The sequence below is a fragment of the Solanum stenotomum genome, chromosome 1 (genome assembly GCF_019186545.1).
Source record: "Solanum stenotomum isolate F172 chromosome 1, ASM1918654v1, whole genome shotgun sequence".
NCBI lineage: Eukaryota > Viridiplantae > Streptophyta > Magnoliopsida > Solanales > Solanaceae > Solanum > Solanum stenotomum.
Genome location: NC_064282.1, coordinates 79,336,941 through 79,353,815, shown reverse-complemented (window position 1 = coordinate 79,353,815; position 16,875 = coordinate 79,336,941). Strand labels below are relative to the sequence as shown.

General features: G+C 33.3%; 2 protein-coding genes across 2 annotated transcripts in view; one reads left to right on the top strand and one right to left on the bottom strand.

The window, feature by feature from the left end:
- The window catches only part of LOC125841344 (uncharacterized), a 404,974-nt gene that overhangs the window by 228,207 nt on the left and 159,892 nt on the right, over nt 1–16,875 (top strand). The window lies entirely within an intron of this gene.
- LOC125857089 (zinc-finger homeodomain protein 7-like) lies at nt 12,287–15,868 on the bottom strand. The gene is made up of 4 exons (XM_049536761.1): nt 15,688–15,868; nt 15,448–15,522; nt 13,368–13,528; nt 12,287–12,724 (listed from the first exon to the last, which is right to left on the bottom strand). The coding sequence occupies exons 1-4, from the start codon at nt 15,866–15,868 to the stop codon at nt 12,287–12,289; spliced, it is 855 nt and encodes a 284-aa protein (XP_049392718.1).

The window sequence follows — 16,875 nt, the reverse complement described above, 5'->3', positions numbered from 1 at the left end:
ATCAATGCACACAAGCAATATCACACCACATAGAAGAGACAACAAATTGCACAATTCAAGTCCACATTCATGCTTTCAAGCATTTCATCAATCAATCAATAAGGGCACAATAAGGCAATTTACATCATCATGATCATCACATAGAATTTTTCATTTCAAAACCTTTCTATTCATTTAGATGTAATAGGTGGACAATTTAACCCTTCAGCTCATCCGTATTACTCCCAATACACAAGCGACGAAGGAAGTAAACGAATTCAACTAGAAATAATACAAGATTTAGGAAGCCACTTGCCTTCATTCAAAGAAAAATCACTCCAAAAGTTGAGCATTCCTCTTCCGAATCACTTCCAAAGCCAAACAATCCAAAATAAACAAGTATTCACAATCACCCATCAGAAACAACACTTCCCACATCAATTATATAGAGAAATAGGTCAAAAAACTCAAAACCCAATATCAAAAGGGAGGTTTGAATCCAAAAACTAATACTTGAAATATTACTCAAGGCTTTAAGAACTCATTAGGGAAAATCATTTCGAAAATGGACTTAAAATCAGTCCATAAACCCACTTTTACTTGAAAACCTAAGTTCATGAAGAACCCCATATTTATCAACTCAAACCCTTGATTTAGACTCATAAATTCAATAATAATAATGGGTAATCAAAGATTTAGAGTTAAAAATCATTACCCAAAGATTTCCCATGAAAATCTAGTCTGAATCGCCTTTCCAAAACTCCCAAAACTCAAAAATGATAAAATGGGGTTGCAACCCCATATTTTGGAAAACATTCAGCCCAGGTCTCATTTTGTCATTGCGATTGCGATCCAGAGTCACGCTATCGCGATGAGTAAGGTCAATCAACTCATTAAAGTTGACCATCACGATCGCAAATATCATCTTTTAACCTAAATTCAAAAACGAACTTTTCAAACTCAATCATAAAAGACTCAGAGTCGATATTGGAAGGGGAAAATCATAAAATCATTAAACTTTCTAAAAATTTCCAATCAGGTCATTAAAGAGAGAAGACAGGAAACAAGTCTAGCGATGAGGGGAACGAGGCAAAAGAGTGAGTAGATAATATAGATGGGAGGAAAATTGAGGTGTCTTCTTACTAGGGCTGCATGGCATGGATAAAATGCCATTTGGAATAGTTAATTAAACAAAACTTGTTACTTTATTGAAGTAATTCATGGGTTTTGGAGTAATCCAATTATTAATTGTCATCTACTTTATGTTTCTACATTATCATGCACTTGGTTTGTGAATTTATACAAGGAGCTAATTCGATATGGGAGTTTATAAGATTATTAGGAACTATTTAGTTATGGATTAAGCAAGGAATACATACATTTACAAATTCCGTAGCTAATTTCATATTTTCTAGTGTAGAAAAGGATGTCATATTTAATACTCAACAAATAACAAAACTAATAGAAGTATATTTTCTATGTTCATGAGTTGTTCAAATTCACATAAAGAAAGACTGATTCTTTTCCTATTTTATTTCTTCGAAAAACATAATATAACATGTATTTTAGTAAATTAAATTCTATGCACTGATAGCTGATATTCTAATAGACATTGTGGGAGGATACTCTTTACTATTATTAGAAAATGTTGCGTAGCGGCAAACTTGAAATAAGGTAAAGTTTGGTATTAGCAGAAATGCTAAATTTATTTTGTAGTGGCTTCTTTAGTGATGGTAACTGAAACATGTTTAAGTGATGTGCTTAATTTGGTATTCAATTTTGTGCTCATTGAGCTTTATGGGTGTTGCTTTTCCTAGAATCAATATTCAAGGTGGATGAAATGAGATTTGTTCTACCATTAAATTCATGGACAATATTGAAGTTGTGATTATTTTCACATTGCTTCAGATAAGACATCGAAGTTGGATAACCGACATTCCATCGGTAAAATTTTCCTTTTTATCTTCTTTATCTCGAACGAATAATTAGTATTATTTTATTCTTTAATCTTCGAAGATTAGAATTTATATATGTAAACTCACATATGTACAACAATTGAAGAAATTCTTTTATGGAGAATCCATTAAAATCAACAAGTTTGAACAACAAAACAAGACCTCTGAAACATAAAATGATGGATCTACACTTAAGTAAAAGGAAATTTTAAACGAAAATAATCAGGTTGGGAAGATAGCTAGCTAGCCTATATATACTTGTAGGAGTATATTATGTGTCTAACCCTAGTTACATACCCCATCCAAAAAAAACATAGAGAAAAAAATAAGAACTACAACAATAATAATAACACTTCTTAATTGGGAAAATTATGATTGTCAGAAGATGCTGATTCTCCGGCTTGAGCAAGGTGTAACTTTTTAATAGCTTTGCTCTTGGTTTTGACATACATTTCAAAACCATCTGGCTTCTCATCTTCATTCTTCTTGATCTTCTTATTCTTTCCATTTCCTAACCTCTTGTTTAAAGTCCATTCTAGTTCGTTAGCTAGTTTCTGTGGTTGTTCCTTCTCGTATTCTTCAACAACATGTCATCCCGTGACTTTTTTCTCTTATTCCCATCATCTTTTTTTGTTACTATGCACCCACTTTTGAGTAGCTCTAGCCATGATGGATTCCGTCAGTGCAATTGAAACTCCTGAAAAGTCAAATATTTGTGCATTGATACGACCGAGACAATTAGCTTTTTTGATGTTTGAAGATTCTTCCGTCTTCACATCCCTTTGGGTGACTGTCTGTTCAAGAATGGATGCATAAACTTGTTGTGATATGTTTTATATATAAACTAGGTAATAAACCCGCGCGAATAATCTTTCTAAGCTTCTGCACAACCTTTTCAATAATAGATTGTTATAAGAAAAGAAATAAAGTTAATTTTAGAAGGTTTTAACAACATTTCAACAGAAATTAAATGATTTGACATTATCATATTTCTCAAGAATTGTAAATATATAAGAAATAATTAAAAATATCTTGATATCTAATCAATTTTTTCTTTTACATAATTTATCATAATATATGTTTGATAATATAATTGTCTTATTAAAACCGAGTGATGTTTTTATGTAGTGATTAAACATCACTTTTTCTATTTTTTTTCGTACATGAAAAATATAGAATCTTATAATTTTATGTATATATATATATATGCTTTCAGTTTTTCTATAGGCTAGGATTGATGCAAGTATAGGTTGAGTGGATATGACGAATCTTTTGAAATCATAGGTATATCGTGAATTTTTTTTAATTGGGTAAGTAAGAAATTAAATGTTTTTTATTCTAACTTTCAAGTGCAAAATTTCTATTTTGAGATGAAAAACGAAAATATATTTTTGGAATCTTAATAGATTAGTTGGTTTCATACATAGTTAAAAAAAAGCAACAACTCTTTTTGGAGAATAAGATAAAGTTATTTCATACATGTGACTTAGTTTGATTTGATACAAAATTTGTGAAAGTAAATGTGACCTTTTAATACTGTCATCTTAAATCAATAATTTATATTTTAAAAAAATTCTTTAAATCAGTAACTTGTTATAACTGATAGTATTACTTTAAACAGGTGAAGAAAAAAGTAAAAAACCTTAATTGAAAAAAATCTAAAAAGATAGTAATCTTGATAATAGATGAAAAATTAAAAGGGAATATTATTTTTATGTTTTTTTGGCAAAGCAAACAACAATTCAATGTTTCATTCAAAAAAGTATGACAAGTAATAGTATAATAAAATTCTAATAAAATTAACATGTTGTTGTGTTGGTGTTGGTAGAAGTTGATGATTGCTGACATCCAACCTACGATGGACATTCTGATGGCAATGAAAAAATTGACATTGGAAAGATTCCATGCTGCCGATGGGACCGCCATGAGTAAAAGCCTGACAGCTATCGGCCACATTAACACTTGCTAAAAGACAACGGTTGCACTCACCATAAACGATTAGACCTTTAGGCTTATAAATGGCCCTAGCAGCTTGATTAGCTTGAAGCATGTTAGCCATGATTGATTGATAATTTCTTTTAGGGGAGAAGATGAGTATGCTAATTTGCTTTAGAAATAGTGTATTAAACTTTGACGAAATGGTCCAGTTAAATAGAAGGTTCAAAAAATATAAATATGATAAAAAATTAAATCATTAATTATAGTAGATTATTCATTGAACTTAGGGCTAAAATTGAGTTTGAAGAAAAGATTTATCTCATTTAAATTTTATTACAGTAATACAAAAGAGATGGAAGACTATTTTGGAATTGTATTTTGCACCCTTATTCTTTCTTATAAAAATTCTTGCAAAATAATGAAATCACTTCTTTTTGTAAAGAAAAAAAAAGGAAAAAAAAACTGTCACATGGGCAAAATTGGAATACAAACATTTAAAACACACACAAAATTGAGAAATGCTCAATAAAAAAATATTGAACTTCTTGCAATGTAATTGGTTGGGGTTGTTTTAACGTTATGAAACATTAAAAATAAACTACCATAAAATATATTATTTTAATGTATAAAAATTAAAATTTTAAAATATGTATCAAATTTATATTTACCTTTAAACTTCTTATTTCCTTAATAACTTTATCATTTAAATATTATAATATATCTAAAATTATAAATTGTACTTTTAAAAAAAAATATATCTCAAAAAATTATTTATCTTTAAAATTTCACATTCAATCATTCACCGTATAAAATCAAACAAAGGGAATATAACTACCAAAATATAAAAAATCAATCTAGGGGAATATAACTATATGGAAAAATATATATTAGAAAATAAAATGAAATTGGAAAGCCCTTGTGGAGTATTTTTAATAAAAAATTATTGTCTTTCATTTTGCCCTTGTGGATTTAAAAATAAACATAATTTCACTAATTTGTAAGAAAATAAGGAGGTCAGATTAGAAATGATAAAAAATTAGGATTAAATATAAATTAAAAAGAAGACATATGGTAGGGTGTAAAATGCAATTGACTCATTTGTTTTGAATATACTGGGTTTTAAACTTCATTTCAAAATTAATTGGCTATCCATATATTTGATACACTTAAGTAGATTTACCTACTATAACAAATAAACATGACCTCATAATATGAATTATTACATAATTGAATATTAGTTAATTAGAAAAAATTGTCGTTGGTTTTATAAGAACTATTATAATTTGTATCCCAAATTTGAAAAACTATTTTGAACATTTTTTTCGATTAGTTACTATCTTGAATAATGGGCATGTCTAGGTATGCTTAACCTTATCACAACTACGATGATTTTTATTGGAGAAAAAAAAGTAGACTAAGAAATTTTGAAGTGTCAAATAAGAGGTAGGATTGAATTTTTGGAAGGTCACAATCTTAGCATAACAATCAAGAATAGCATGATGCAGAGCAAGCCAATCCATACCCAAGATAATATAAAAGTTTACCATCCCCAAAATAATTAGGTAAACCCAAGTATCATACCCAACCAAAGAAAAAAGACAGGATCGATACACTCAATCCACCATTAAGGATTCACCCATTGGTGTAGAAACATGAAATAGGCAAATGAATGTAAGCAGACATCAAATCAAACCCAACAAGAAAATAGGTAGACACATCAGAGAAAGTAGATTTCACATCAAACAATACACACATAGATCGATGGCAAATCCGGACGACACTTGTGATCAAAGCATCAAAAGTCTCAGCCTCAGTCCTACTTGGAAATGCATAGCACTGGCGATCTCAGCCACCTACAGCCTGAGTAGAACCTATACCTCCACCTTGCATATCTCGAGTACCCTTACCAGAAGTCCTACCACCATTACCGGTCAGAGCTCAGCCTTGACCACTGGCTGGTGGCGCTGGATCCCTACCTGGAATAGTTGAGAAAGGACTGTGAGGTCATGAATGAGTCTGTATAGGACACTGTAGCATTATATGGCCTGGATCCCTCAAGTGAAGCAATATCTTGACATATACAACTGATGTTGTGAACTAGACTAACTACCATAGCTACCTCAGCCAGAGCCATAAGAACCTCGGGTTGACTGCCCACTCTCAACTGTTGGCATAGAAGCATGAATCGGTCCATGACACTGAAAGAAGCTATTACCTCTATGTGAACCTCTGCCTCCAGATGAGGGAACATAAAACTGAACAGAAGAACGGGCCTTCTTGGGCTCCCTAAACTCCTCTAAGACCAATAACTCTGCCTTCTTGGCAGTGCTCACAATGGACCGGAAGAAATCCCCCTCTCTGGCTGCCCTGAACACATAAGACCTGATGGAGAAAGTCAACCCTCTTATCGTTAAAGGCGCTACAAGGCATTCGACTAGAAGGAGTGTATGTTAGGCACACTGGGAAGACTCTGACTATGCGCTGGCACTAGCCATGGGCATGGATTCTTCTTTGATTGAAGAAACGGGACAAAAGAGAACCAGAACCATATCCTTCACACATTCAGTCTGATCTTATCTGAGCTATTGCCCGATCATTCAAGCATTTCATCAATCAATCAATAAGGGCACAATAAGGCAATTTACATCATCATGATCATCACATAGACTTTTTCATTTCAAAACCTTTCTATTCATTTAGATGTAACAAGTGGATAATTTAAACCTTCACCTCATCCGTATTACTCCCAATACACAAGCGACGAAGGAAGTACATGAATTCAACTAGAATACAAGGTTTAGGAATCCACATGCCTTAATTCAAAGAAAAATCACTTCAAAATTTGAGCATTCCCCTTCCGAATCACTTCCAAAGCCAAACGATCCAAAACAAACAAGTATTCACAAGTATCTATCAGAAACAACACTTCCCACATCAATTATATAGAGAAATAGGTCAAAAAATTCAAACCCAATATCAAAATAGAGGTTTGAATCTGAAAACTAATACTTGAAAACATTAATCAAGGCTTCAGGAACTCATTAGGGAAAATCATTTCGAAAATGGGCTTAAAATCAATTCATAAATCCACTTTTACTTAAAAACCAAAGTTCATGAAGAACCCCATATTCATCAACCCAAAACCTTGATTCAAACTCGTAAATTCAATAATAATAATGGGTAATCAAAGATTCAGAGTTAAAAATCATTACCCAAAGATTTCCCTCGAAAATCTAGTCCAAATCGCCTTTCCAAAACTCCCAAAACTCAAAAATGGTGAAGTGGGGCTGCAACCCCATATTTTGGAAAACTTTTAGCCCAGGTCTCATTTTCTCATCGCGATCGCGATCCAGAGTCACGCTATCGTGATGAGTAAGGTCAGTCAACTCATTAAAGATGACCATTACGATCACAAATCTCATCTTTTAACCTAAATTTAGAAATCAACTTTTCAAACTCAATCATAAAAGACTCGGAGTTGATATTGGGAGGGGAAAATGGTAAAATCATGAAACTTTCTAAAAATTACCGATCGGGTCATTATAGAGAGAAGACAAGAAACAAGTCTAGCGGTGAGGGGAAATAGGCAAAAGAGTGAGTACGTAATATAGATGGGAGGAAAATTGAGGTGTCTTCTTACAAGGGATGCATGGTATGGGTCAAATGCCATTTGGAATAGTTAATTAAGCAAAACTTTTTACTTTATTGAAGTAATTCATGATTTTTTGGAGTAATCCAAATATTAATTGACATCTACTTTTTGTTTATACATTATCATGCACTTGCTTTGTGAATTCATACATGGAGTTAATTCGATTGGGGAATTTGTTAGTTGACTGATTCAAAAGTTCAATGTTGTTAGTGGTAGTACTTTTAGGAGTCCTAATTAGTTGATGTTAGTCAATTAGCAGGTCATGGGTTAGCGCTAAACTAGTGCCCTAATTTTTCTCTAGGTTTGTTTCTTTCCAAGTTCCATTTAAAGACTTGTAGCGTTGTCTTCTGAAGTAATATAAAAAGATCAAGTTTCTCTCTATTAACATCTTATTCGAGAAGTCGTTCATATCATTTGCCAACATTCTTGGTATCAGAAGCTTTACTCCAGGTTAAGATCCATCCTTTCCTCAAGCAGGGATTGGATAGTGAGAGAGAAAAATAGTGAACTATTGTGAGATTTTTTTCCCTAGAGAAATCAGACAATTTCCAAGGTAGGAAACGGGACATTAGCTTCGTCTCAACCCTTAATTCCAAATTTTAGAGGGGAAAATTATCAGTTCTGGAGTCTAAAAATGAAGACTTTTTTCAAGTCTCAACAACTATGGGATGTAGTTGAGACTGGAATTCCAGAAGGGAATGCAAACCAGTTGAGAGAACATCGGGAGAGAGACTCAAAAGCTCTATTCACTATCCAGTAGGCCCTTGACCTTGATGATGAAATTTTTTCTCGCATATCATCAGTTGAGACTTCCTAACAAGCATGGGAGATCCTGAAGCAAGAGTACTTTGGAGATGATTAGGTAATTACTGTTAAAAGAAAAAATGAGACTAATTTGTGGCACTTAGGTTATGGACATTTAAATGTTAATGGGTTGAAACTTTTGGTTCAAAAAGACATGGTTATTGGCTTTCCAAAAATCAATGAACTTGACCTGTGTGAATGATATATCTATGGGAAGCAAACTAGGAAATCGTTTCCAGTGGGAAAATCATGGAGGGCTACAACGTGTCTTTAACTTGTGCATGCTGATTTGTGCAGGCCAATGAAAATGGAATCCCTTGGTGGAAGTCGATATTTTTTAATGTTTACTGATGATTATAGCCTCTTTAGTTGAGTTTATTTCTTTAAATTCAAATCTGAAACCTTTGAGAATTTCAAGAAATTTAAGGCATTTATAGAGAATCAAAGTGGCAACAAGATAAAATCACTTCGTACTGATAGAGGTGGTGAATTCTTGTCTAATGATTTTAATTTGTTCTGTGATGAGAATGGAATTTGCAAGGAACTTACAACACCATATACACCAGAACAAAATAGTGTGGCCGAGCGGAAGAATAGGACGGTGGTGGAAATAGCACGAAGTTCATTGAATGCAAAGGGTCAGCCAGATTATTTTTGGGGAGAAGCTGTTGCAACTGTTGTATATCTTTTGAATATCTCGCCAACAAAGGCTGTTTGGAACACAACACCTCTTGAAGCTTGGAATGGTAAGAAGCCTTGGGTAGGCCACTTAAGAATATTTGGTTGTATAGCATATGCTTTGGTTAATTTTCACTCTAATCTTGATGAAAAATCTACAAAATGCATTTTTGTTGGCTATAGTCTTCAATCCAAAGCATATCGTCTATATAATCCGATAAGTGGAAAAGTGATCATAAGTACAAATGTTGTGTTTCTTTAATTCTGGGAAAATGATATCCAATATGCAATTGCTATCTACTAATGAAGAACCTACAGTAGATTCTGGAAATTCACCCAATTCTTCTTCTGTAAGTTCATCTGCTAGCTTATCAATTGCACCATTAACAACTATTGCACCTGATGAGTCTTCAGTTGAGCCGATTCTACCAAGAAGATCAACTAGGTAAAAGAAACTGAATCCTAAGTACTCCAACACTGTAAATACTTCTTGTCAATTTGATTTGCTTATTTCAGATCAGGTTTGTTAAGAAGAAGCAGTAGAACAGTCTGAATGGAAGAATAATATGATTGAAGAGATGCAAGCAATTGAAAGAAACTCTACATAGGAGTTAGTTGATGCACATGAAAGGAAATAATGTAATTGGCCTCAATGGGTGTTTCGAACAAAGTACAATGCTGATGGGAGCATTCAAAAGCACCAAGCTCGATTCGTGGCGAAAGGATATTCACTACAACAAGGTGTTTATTTTGAGAAAACTTTTTCTTCTGTTGGTCAATTTGAAATAGTGAGAGTTGTTTTGGCTTTGGCTACAAATTGCACTTGCCCGTGTATCAATTTGATGTGTAGTCTACTTTCTTGAATAGCGATTTAGAAGAGGAGGTTTATGTTTCACAACCTCAAGGCTTTATGATTACTGCCAATGAGACTAAAGTCTACAAGTTAAGGAAAGCTCTTTACGGGCTAAAGCAATCTCCACGTGCATGGTATAACAAAATTGACTCATTCTTTCAAGGTAGCGGATTCAAAAGAAGTGACAACGAGCCCACTTTGTACTTGAAAAAATGAGGTACTGACGAATTTTTGTTGGTCTGTCTCTACGTTGGTGATATGATTTATATTTGTTCTTCAAAGTCTTTAGTTAATGATTTCAAGTCCAGTATGATGAGAAACTTTGAGTTGTCTGACTCGGGTTTACTGAAATATTTCTTGGGGCTTGAGGTTATCCAAGATAAAGATGGAATTTTTATTTCTCAAAAGAAATATGCAGAGGATCTTTTGAAAAAAGTTCCATATGATGAAATGTGAAGTAGCAACTACACCGATGAATATCAATGAAAAGTTGCAGCGTGCAGATGGAACTCAGAAAGCAAGTCCTAAATTGTTTAGAAGTTTAGTTGGTGGCTTGAATTATCGAACGCACACTAGACCTGACATTTCCTTTTCTGTTAGTGTTGTGTCCAAATTTTTGCAAAGTCCCACAAAGCAACATTTTGGTGCTGTGAAGCGAGTTCTACGTTATGTTGCTGGAACAACAGACTTTGGTATCTGGTATTCTAAAGCACTAAATCTCAGATTGGTTGGCTTTACTGACAGTGATTATATAGGCTGCTCGGATGACCGGAAAAGCACTTTCGGAAATTATTTCGGCTTTGGTTCTAGAGTTTTGACATGGAGTTCAAAGAAGCAGGAAACAATAGCTTTGTCGACATCTGAGGCAGAGTATACAACAACAAGTTTAGCAGCACGACAAGCTTTATGGCTTCAGAAACTACTTGAAGATTTCAATTACAAGCAAAAGGAGTTTACTGAGATTTTTCCTGATAGCAAATCAACAATTGCTATGTCTAAGAATCCCTGTTTTCATGGGAGAACTAAGCACACTGATGTGCAATATCATTTTATCTCGACATTGGTAGCGGATGGAAGAATAGTGCTGAAATTCTGCGGCACAAACGAGCAAGCAACATATATATTTACGAAGTCTCTTCCTCAGGCTAAACATGAATATTTTAGGTTGCAGTTGGGAGTGTGTGATTCTGAATCAAGGGGAAATGTTAGTTGACTGATTCAAAAGTTCAATGTTGTTAGTGACAGTTCTTTTAAGAGTCCTAATTAGTTGATGTTAGTCAGTTAGTAGGTCATGGGTTAGTGCTAAACTAGTGCCCTATTTTTCTCTAGGTTTGTTTCTTTCCAAGTTCCATTTAAAGAATTGTAGCGTTGTCTTCTGAAGTAATAGAAAGAGATCAAGTTTCCCTCTATTAACATCTTATTCGAGTAGTCGTTCATATCTTTTGCCAACAGAGTTTATGAGATTATTAGGAACTATTTATTTATGGATTAATCAGGGAATACTTCAAATTTCGTAGCTAATTTCATATTTTCTAGTATAAAAAAGGATGTCATAATTAATACTCAACAAATAACAAAGCTAATAGAAGTACATTTTCTATGGTTATGAGTTGTTTTTCAAATTCACATAAAGAAAGACTGATTCTTTTCCTATTTTATTTCTTCAAACAACATAGTATAACATGTTTTTTAGTTAATTAAATTCTATGCACTAATAGCCGACCTTCTAATAGACATTGTGGGAGAATACTCTTTACTATTATCAGAAAATATTGCGTAGCGGTAAACTTGAAATAAGGTAAAGTTTGGTATTAGCAGTAAATCTATTTTTTAGTAGCTTCTTTAGTGATGGTAACTGAAACATGTTTAAGTGATGTGCTTAAATTAGTGTTCAATTTTGTGCTCATAGAGCTTTATGGGTGCTGCTTTTCCCAGAATCAATATTCAAGGTGGCCGAAATGAGATTTGTTCTACCATTAAATTCATGGATAATATTGAAGTTGCGATTATTTTCACATTGCTTCAGGTAAGCCATCGAAGTTGGATAACCACCATTTCATCGGTAAAATTTGCCTTTCTATCTTCTTTATCTCGAAAGAAAAATTAGTATTATTTTATTCTTTAATCTCCGAAGATTAGAATGTATATATGTAAACTCACATATGTACAACAATTGAAGAAATTCTTTTATGGAGAATCCATTAAAATAAACAAGTTTGAACAACAAAACAAGACCTTTGAAACATAAATGATGGATCGACACTTAAGTAAAAAGGAAATTGTAAATGAAAATGACCAGGTTGGGAAGATAACTAGCTTGCCTATATATACTCGTAGGAGTATATTATGTGTCTAACCCTAGTTACATACACCATACAAAAGAAATAGAGAAAAAAGCAAGAACTACAACAATAATAATAACACTTCTTAATTGGGACAATTATGATTGTCAGAAGATGCTGATTCTTTGGCTTGAGCAAGGTGTAATTTTTTAATAGCTTTGCTCTTGGTTTTAATATACATCTCAAAACCATCTGGCTTCTCATCTTCATCCTTCTTGATCTTCTTATTCTTTCCATTTTCTAACCTCATGTTTAAAGTCCATTCTAGTTGGTTAGCCAGTATCTGTGGTTGTTCCTTCTCGTATTCTTCAACAACATGTTCATCCCATGACTTTTTTCTCTTATTCCCACCATCTTTTTTGTTACTATGCACCCACTTTTGAGTAGCTCTAGCCATGATGGATTTTGCCAGTGCAATTGAAACTCCTGGAGATTCAAATATTTGTGCATTGATACGACCAAGACGATTAACTTTTTTGGTTTTTGAAGATTTTTCCGTCTCCACATCCCTTTGGGTGATAGTCTATTCAAGAATGGATGCATAAACTTTTTGTCAAATATATATATATAAATGCTTTCACTTTTTATATAGGCTAGGATTGATGCAAGTATAGGTTTAGTGGATATGAAGAATCTTTTGAAATCGTAGGTATATCGTGAATTTTTTTTAATTAGGTTAATAATAAATTAAATGTTTTTTATTTTAACTTTCAACTGCAAAATTTCTATTTTGAGCTGAAAAACGAAAATATTGTTTTGGAAACTTAATAGATTAGTTGGTTTGAGACATAATTAAAAAAAATAACAATTATTTTTGGAGAATAAGATAAAGTTATTTCATACATGTGACTTACTTTGATTTGATAGATAATTTATGAAAGTAAACGAGACTTTTTAATCTTGTCATCTTAAATCAAGAATTTATATTTTAAAAAATACTTTAAATCAGTAACTAGTTATAATTGATAGTATTACTTTAAACAGATGAAGAAAAAAGTAAAAACACATTAATTGAAAAAAATCTAAAAAGATAGTAATCTTGATAATAGATGAAAAATTAAAAGGGAATATTATTTTTATGTTTTTTGGCAAAGCAAAGAACAATTCAACGATTCGTTCAAAAAGTATGATAATTAATATTTTAATAAAATTCTAATAAAATCAACCTGTTGTTGTGTTGGTGTGGGTAGAAGCTGATGATTGCTGACATCCAATCTACGATGGACATTCTGATGGCAATGGCAAACTTGACATTGGAAAGATTCCAACTTAGCGATGGGACCGCCAGGAGCAAAAGCCTGACAGCTATCGACAACATTAACATTTGCTAAAAGACAACGATTTCAATCACCATAAACGATTGGACCTTTAGGCATATAAATGGCCCTTGCAGCTTGATTAACTCGAAGCATTTGTCATGATTGATTGATAATTTCTTTTAGGGGAGAATATGTGTATGCAAATTTGCTTTAGAAATAGTGTATTAAACTTTGAAGAAATGGTCCAATTAAATAGAATGTTCAAAAAATATAAATTTGATAAAAACTTAAATTATTAGTTATAGTAGATTATTCATTGAACTTAGAGCTAAAATTGAGTTTGAAGAAAAGATTTATCTCATTTAAATTTTATTACAGTAATACAAAAAAGATGGAAGGCTATTTTGAAATTGTATAATGCACCCCTATTCTTTTTTTATAAAAAATTTTGCAAAATAATGAAATCACTTCTTTTTGTAAAAACAACAAAAAAAAAACTTTCACGTGGGCGAAATTGGAATACAAACATTTAAAACACACACAAAATTGAGAAATGCTCAATAAAAAAATATTGACCTTCTTGCAATGTAATTGGTGGGCATTGTTTTAACATTATGAAACATTAAAAATATACTACCATAAAATATATTATTTTAATTTATAAAACTTAAAATATTTAAATATATATCAAATTTATATTTACCTTTAAAATTCTTATTTCCTTAATAACATTATCATTTAAATATTATAATATATTTAAAATTATAAATTGTACTTTAAAAAAAAATATCTCAAAAAATTATTTAACTTTAAAATTTCCTATCCAATCATTCACCGTATAAAATCAAACCAAGGGAATATAACTACCAAAATATAAAAATCAAACTAGGGGAATATAACTATATGGAAAAAATATATATTAGAAAATAAAATGAAATTGGAATCTCTTTGTTAGAAGTCTGACGGGAAATCAGTACAATGGGTAGCTTTTTAATTATGGCCCTTGTAGAGTTATTTTTAATAAAAAATTATTGTCTTTCATTTTTCCCTTGTGGATATGTTTTAAAAAAAATTCACTAATTTGTAAGAAAATAAGGAGGTTAGATTGAAAATGATAAAACATCAGGATTAAATATAAATTAGAAAAGAAGACATATGTTAGGGTGTAAAATGCAATTGTCTCATTTGTTTTGAATATACCGAGTATCAAACTTCATTTGAAAATTAATTGGCTATCCATATATTTGATACACTTAAGTAGATTTACCTACTATAACAAATAAATATGACCTCATAATAAGAATTATTACATCATTGTATATTAGTTAATTAGAAAAAGAAGTCGTTGGTTTTATAAGAACTATTATAATTTGTATCCCAAATTCGAAAAATTATTTTGAACATTCTTTTGATTAGTTACTATCTTGAATAATGGCCATGTCTAGGTATGCTTAATCTTATCACAACTACGATGATTTTAATTTGAGAAAAAAAGTAGACTAAGAAATTTTTGGAAGTGTCAAATAAGAGGTAGGATTGAATTTTTGGAAGGTCACAGTCTTAGCATAACAATCAAGAATAGCATGATGCAGAGCAAGACAATCCATACCCAAGATAATATCAAGATTTTCCATTTCCAAAATAAACAGGTCTACCCAAGTATCATACCCAACCAAATAAACAAGACAAGATCGATACACTCAATCCACCACTAAGGATTCACCCATTGGTGTATAAACATGAATAGGCACAAACATGTCATCAGACATCAAATCAAACCCAACAGCAAAATAGGTAGACACATCCGAGAAAGTAGATTTCAGATCAAACAATATAGACGTAGGTCGATGGCAAATCGGGACGATACGTGTGACCAATGCATCAGAAGTCTCAGCCTCAGTCCTACCCGTAAATGCGTAGAACTAGCAATCTCATCCACCTACAGCTTGAGTAGAACCTTTACCTCCACCCTACGTAGCTCGAGTACCCCTACCAGAAGTCCTGCCACCATTATCGGTCAGAGCTCTGCTTTGACTCCTTGCTGGAGGCACTGGATACCTACCTGGAACAGTTGAGAAAGGATGGTGAGGTCATGAATGAGTCTGTATAGGACACTGTAGCATTATATGGCCTGGATCCCCACAAGTGAAACAATATCTTGGCATATACAACTGATGTTGCGAACTAGACAAACTACTATAGCTACCTCAGCCAGAGCCATAAGAACCTCGGGCTGACTGCCCACTCTTAAGTGTTAACGTAGAAGCATGAACTGGTCCACGACGCTGAAAGAAGCTACTACCTCTATGTGAACCTCTGCCGCAAGATGAGGCACCATAAAACTGAACAGAAGAACGAGTGATGCAAGCCAGATTGCCTCCAAGCCATCCATTCACGAACTTCAACATATTAATGGATTTTTCACAAGGATGGAGGTTTGTGGGCTTGTAATGGTGGCAAATAAAGGATCACATGCGTGGAAGATCGCTTGGGTGAACCAAGGGAAGACAATTTACAACATTGCCCTTTGGCTAGCAGGACACTTCGCGCATCGCCCAATGGCTTAGGCGATGACCACTAGATCACCTAATGTCCAAATAGGCGACAGGAGCAGGATCCATCGCCAAGTGGACATGAGGCCCATTGGAGCATCGCCCAATGCCTCCCCAGACCGCCCAAAGTTCCAGAAGAGGCTGAAAGAAGGTACCATGGAGGATCCCTTGCTGAATCCGTTGGGCAGATCACCGAGTCATTAGGCGAGCCCGACTTGGCTCACCCAATGGACATTTCGGGTCACTTTTGGGCCCATCTATGTAATAAAGCTCTAAAACTATAAATAGGCCTTTAGAAGTTCAGTTGAGGTAGTTTGATTTGAATATTGTGGTTGTAAACCTGAAACTCATGTTTGAATGTTTGAAAGCTTGGTATAAGCTTTTGTTGAACCTTGTTTAGAAACATCGGTTGCTTGGGATATCGATTCCCTTGAGGTCGTTGTAAGAGTTAGGTGCTTCTTATTGGATTAACGAATTGAGGTCTTTGGGTTTAATATACCCTTAGGTTGCTCTTTGTTTCCTCTTTTCGTGTCTATCTATCTATCTAGCTATCTATCTTATTTTCTTGTCTTTTCGATTCCCGCATTATATTGTAGTTTCTCTTGTGAGAATGACATCAACGGGCCTTTTTGGGCTCCCCAAACTCTTCTAAGACCATAAACTCTGCCCTCTTGAAAGTGCTCACAATGGATCGGAACAAATCCCCCTCTCTGGATTCCCTGAACACATAAGTCTTGATAGAGAAAGTCAACCCTCTCACAAACCAGCGAACTCTCTTTGCCTCACCAGGAACGATAGTCAAATCATGCCTAGAAAGCTCATAGAAACGGGCCTCATACTCGGTCACAGACAAACTGCCCTGA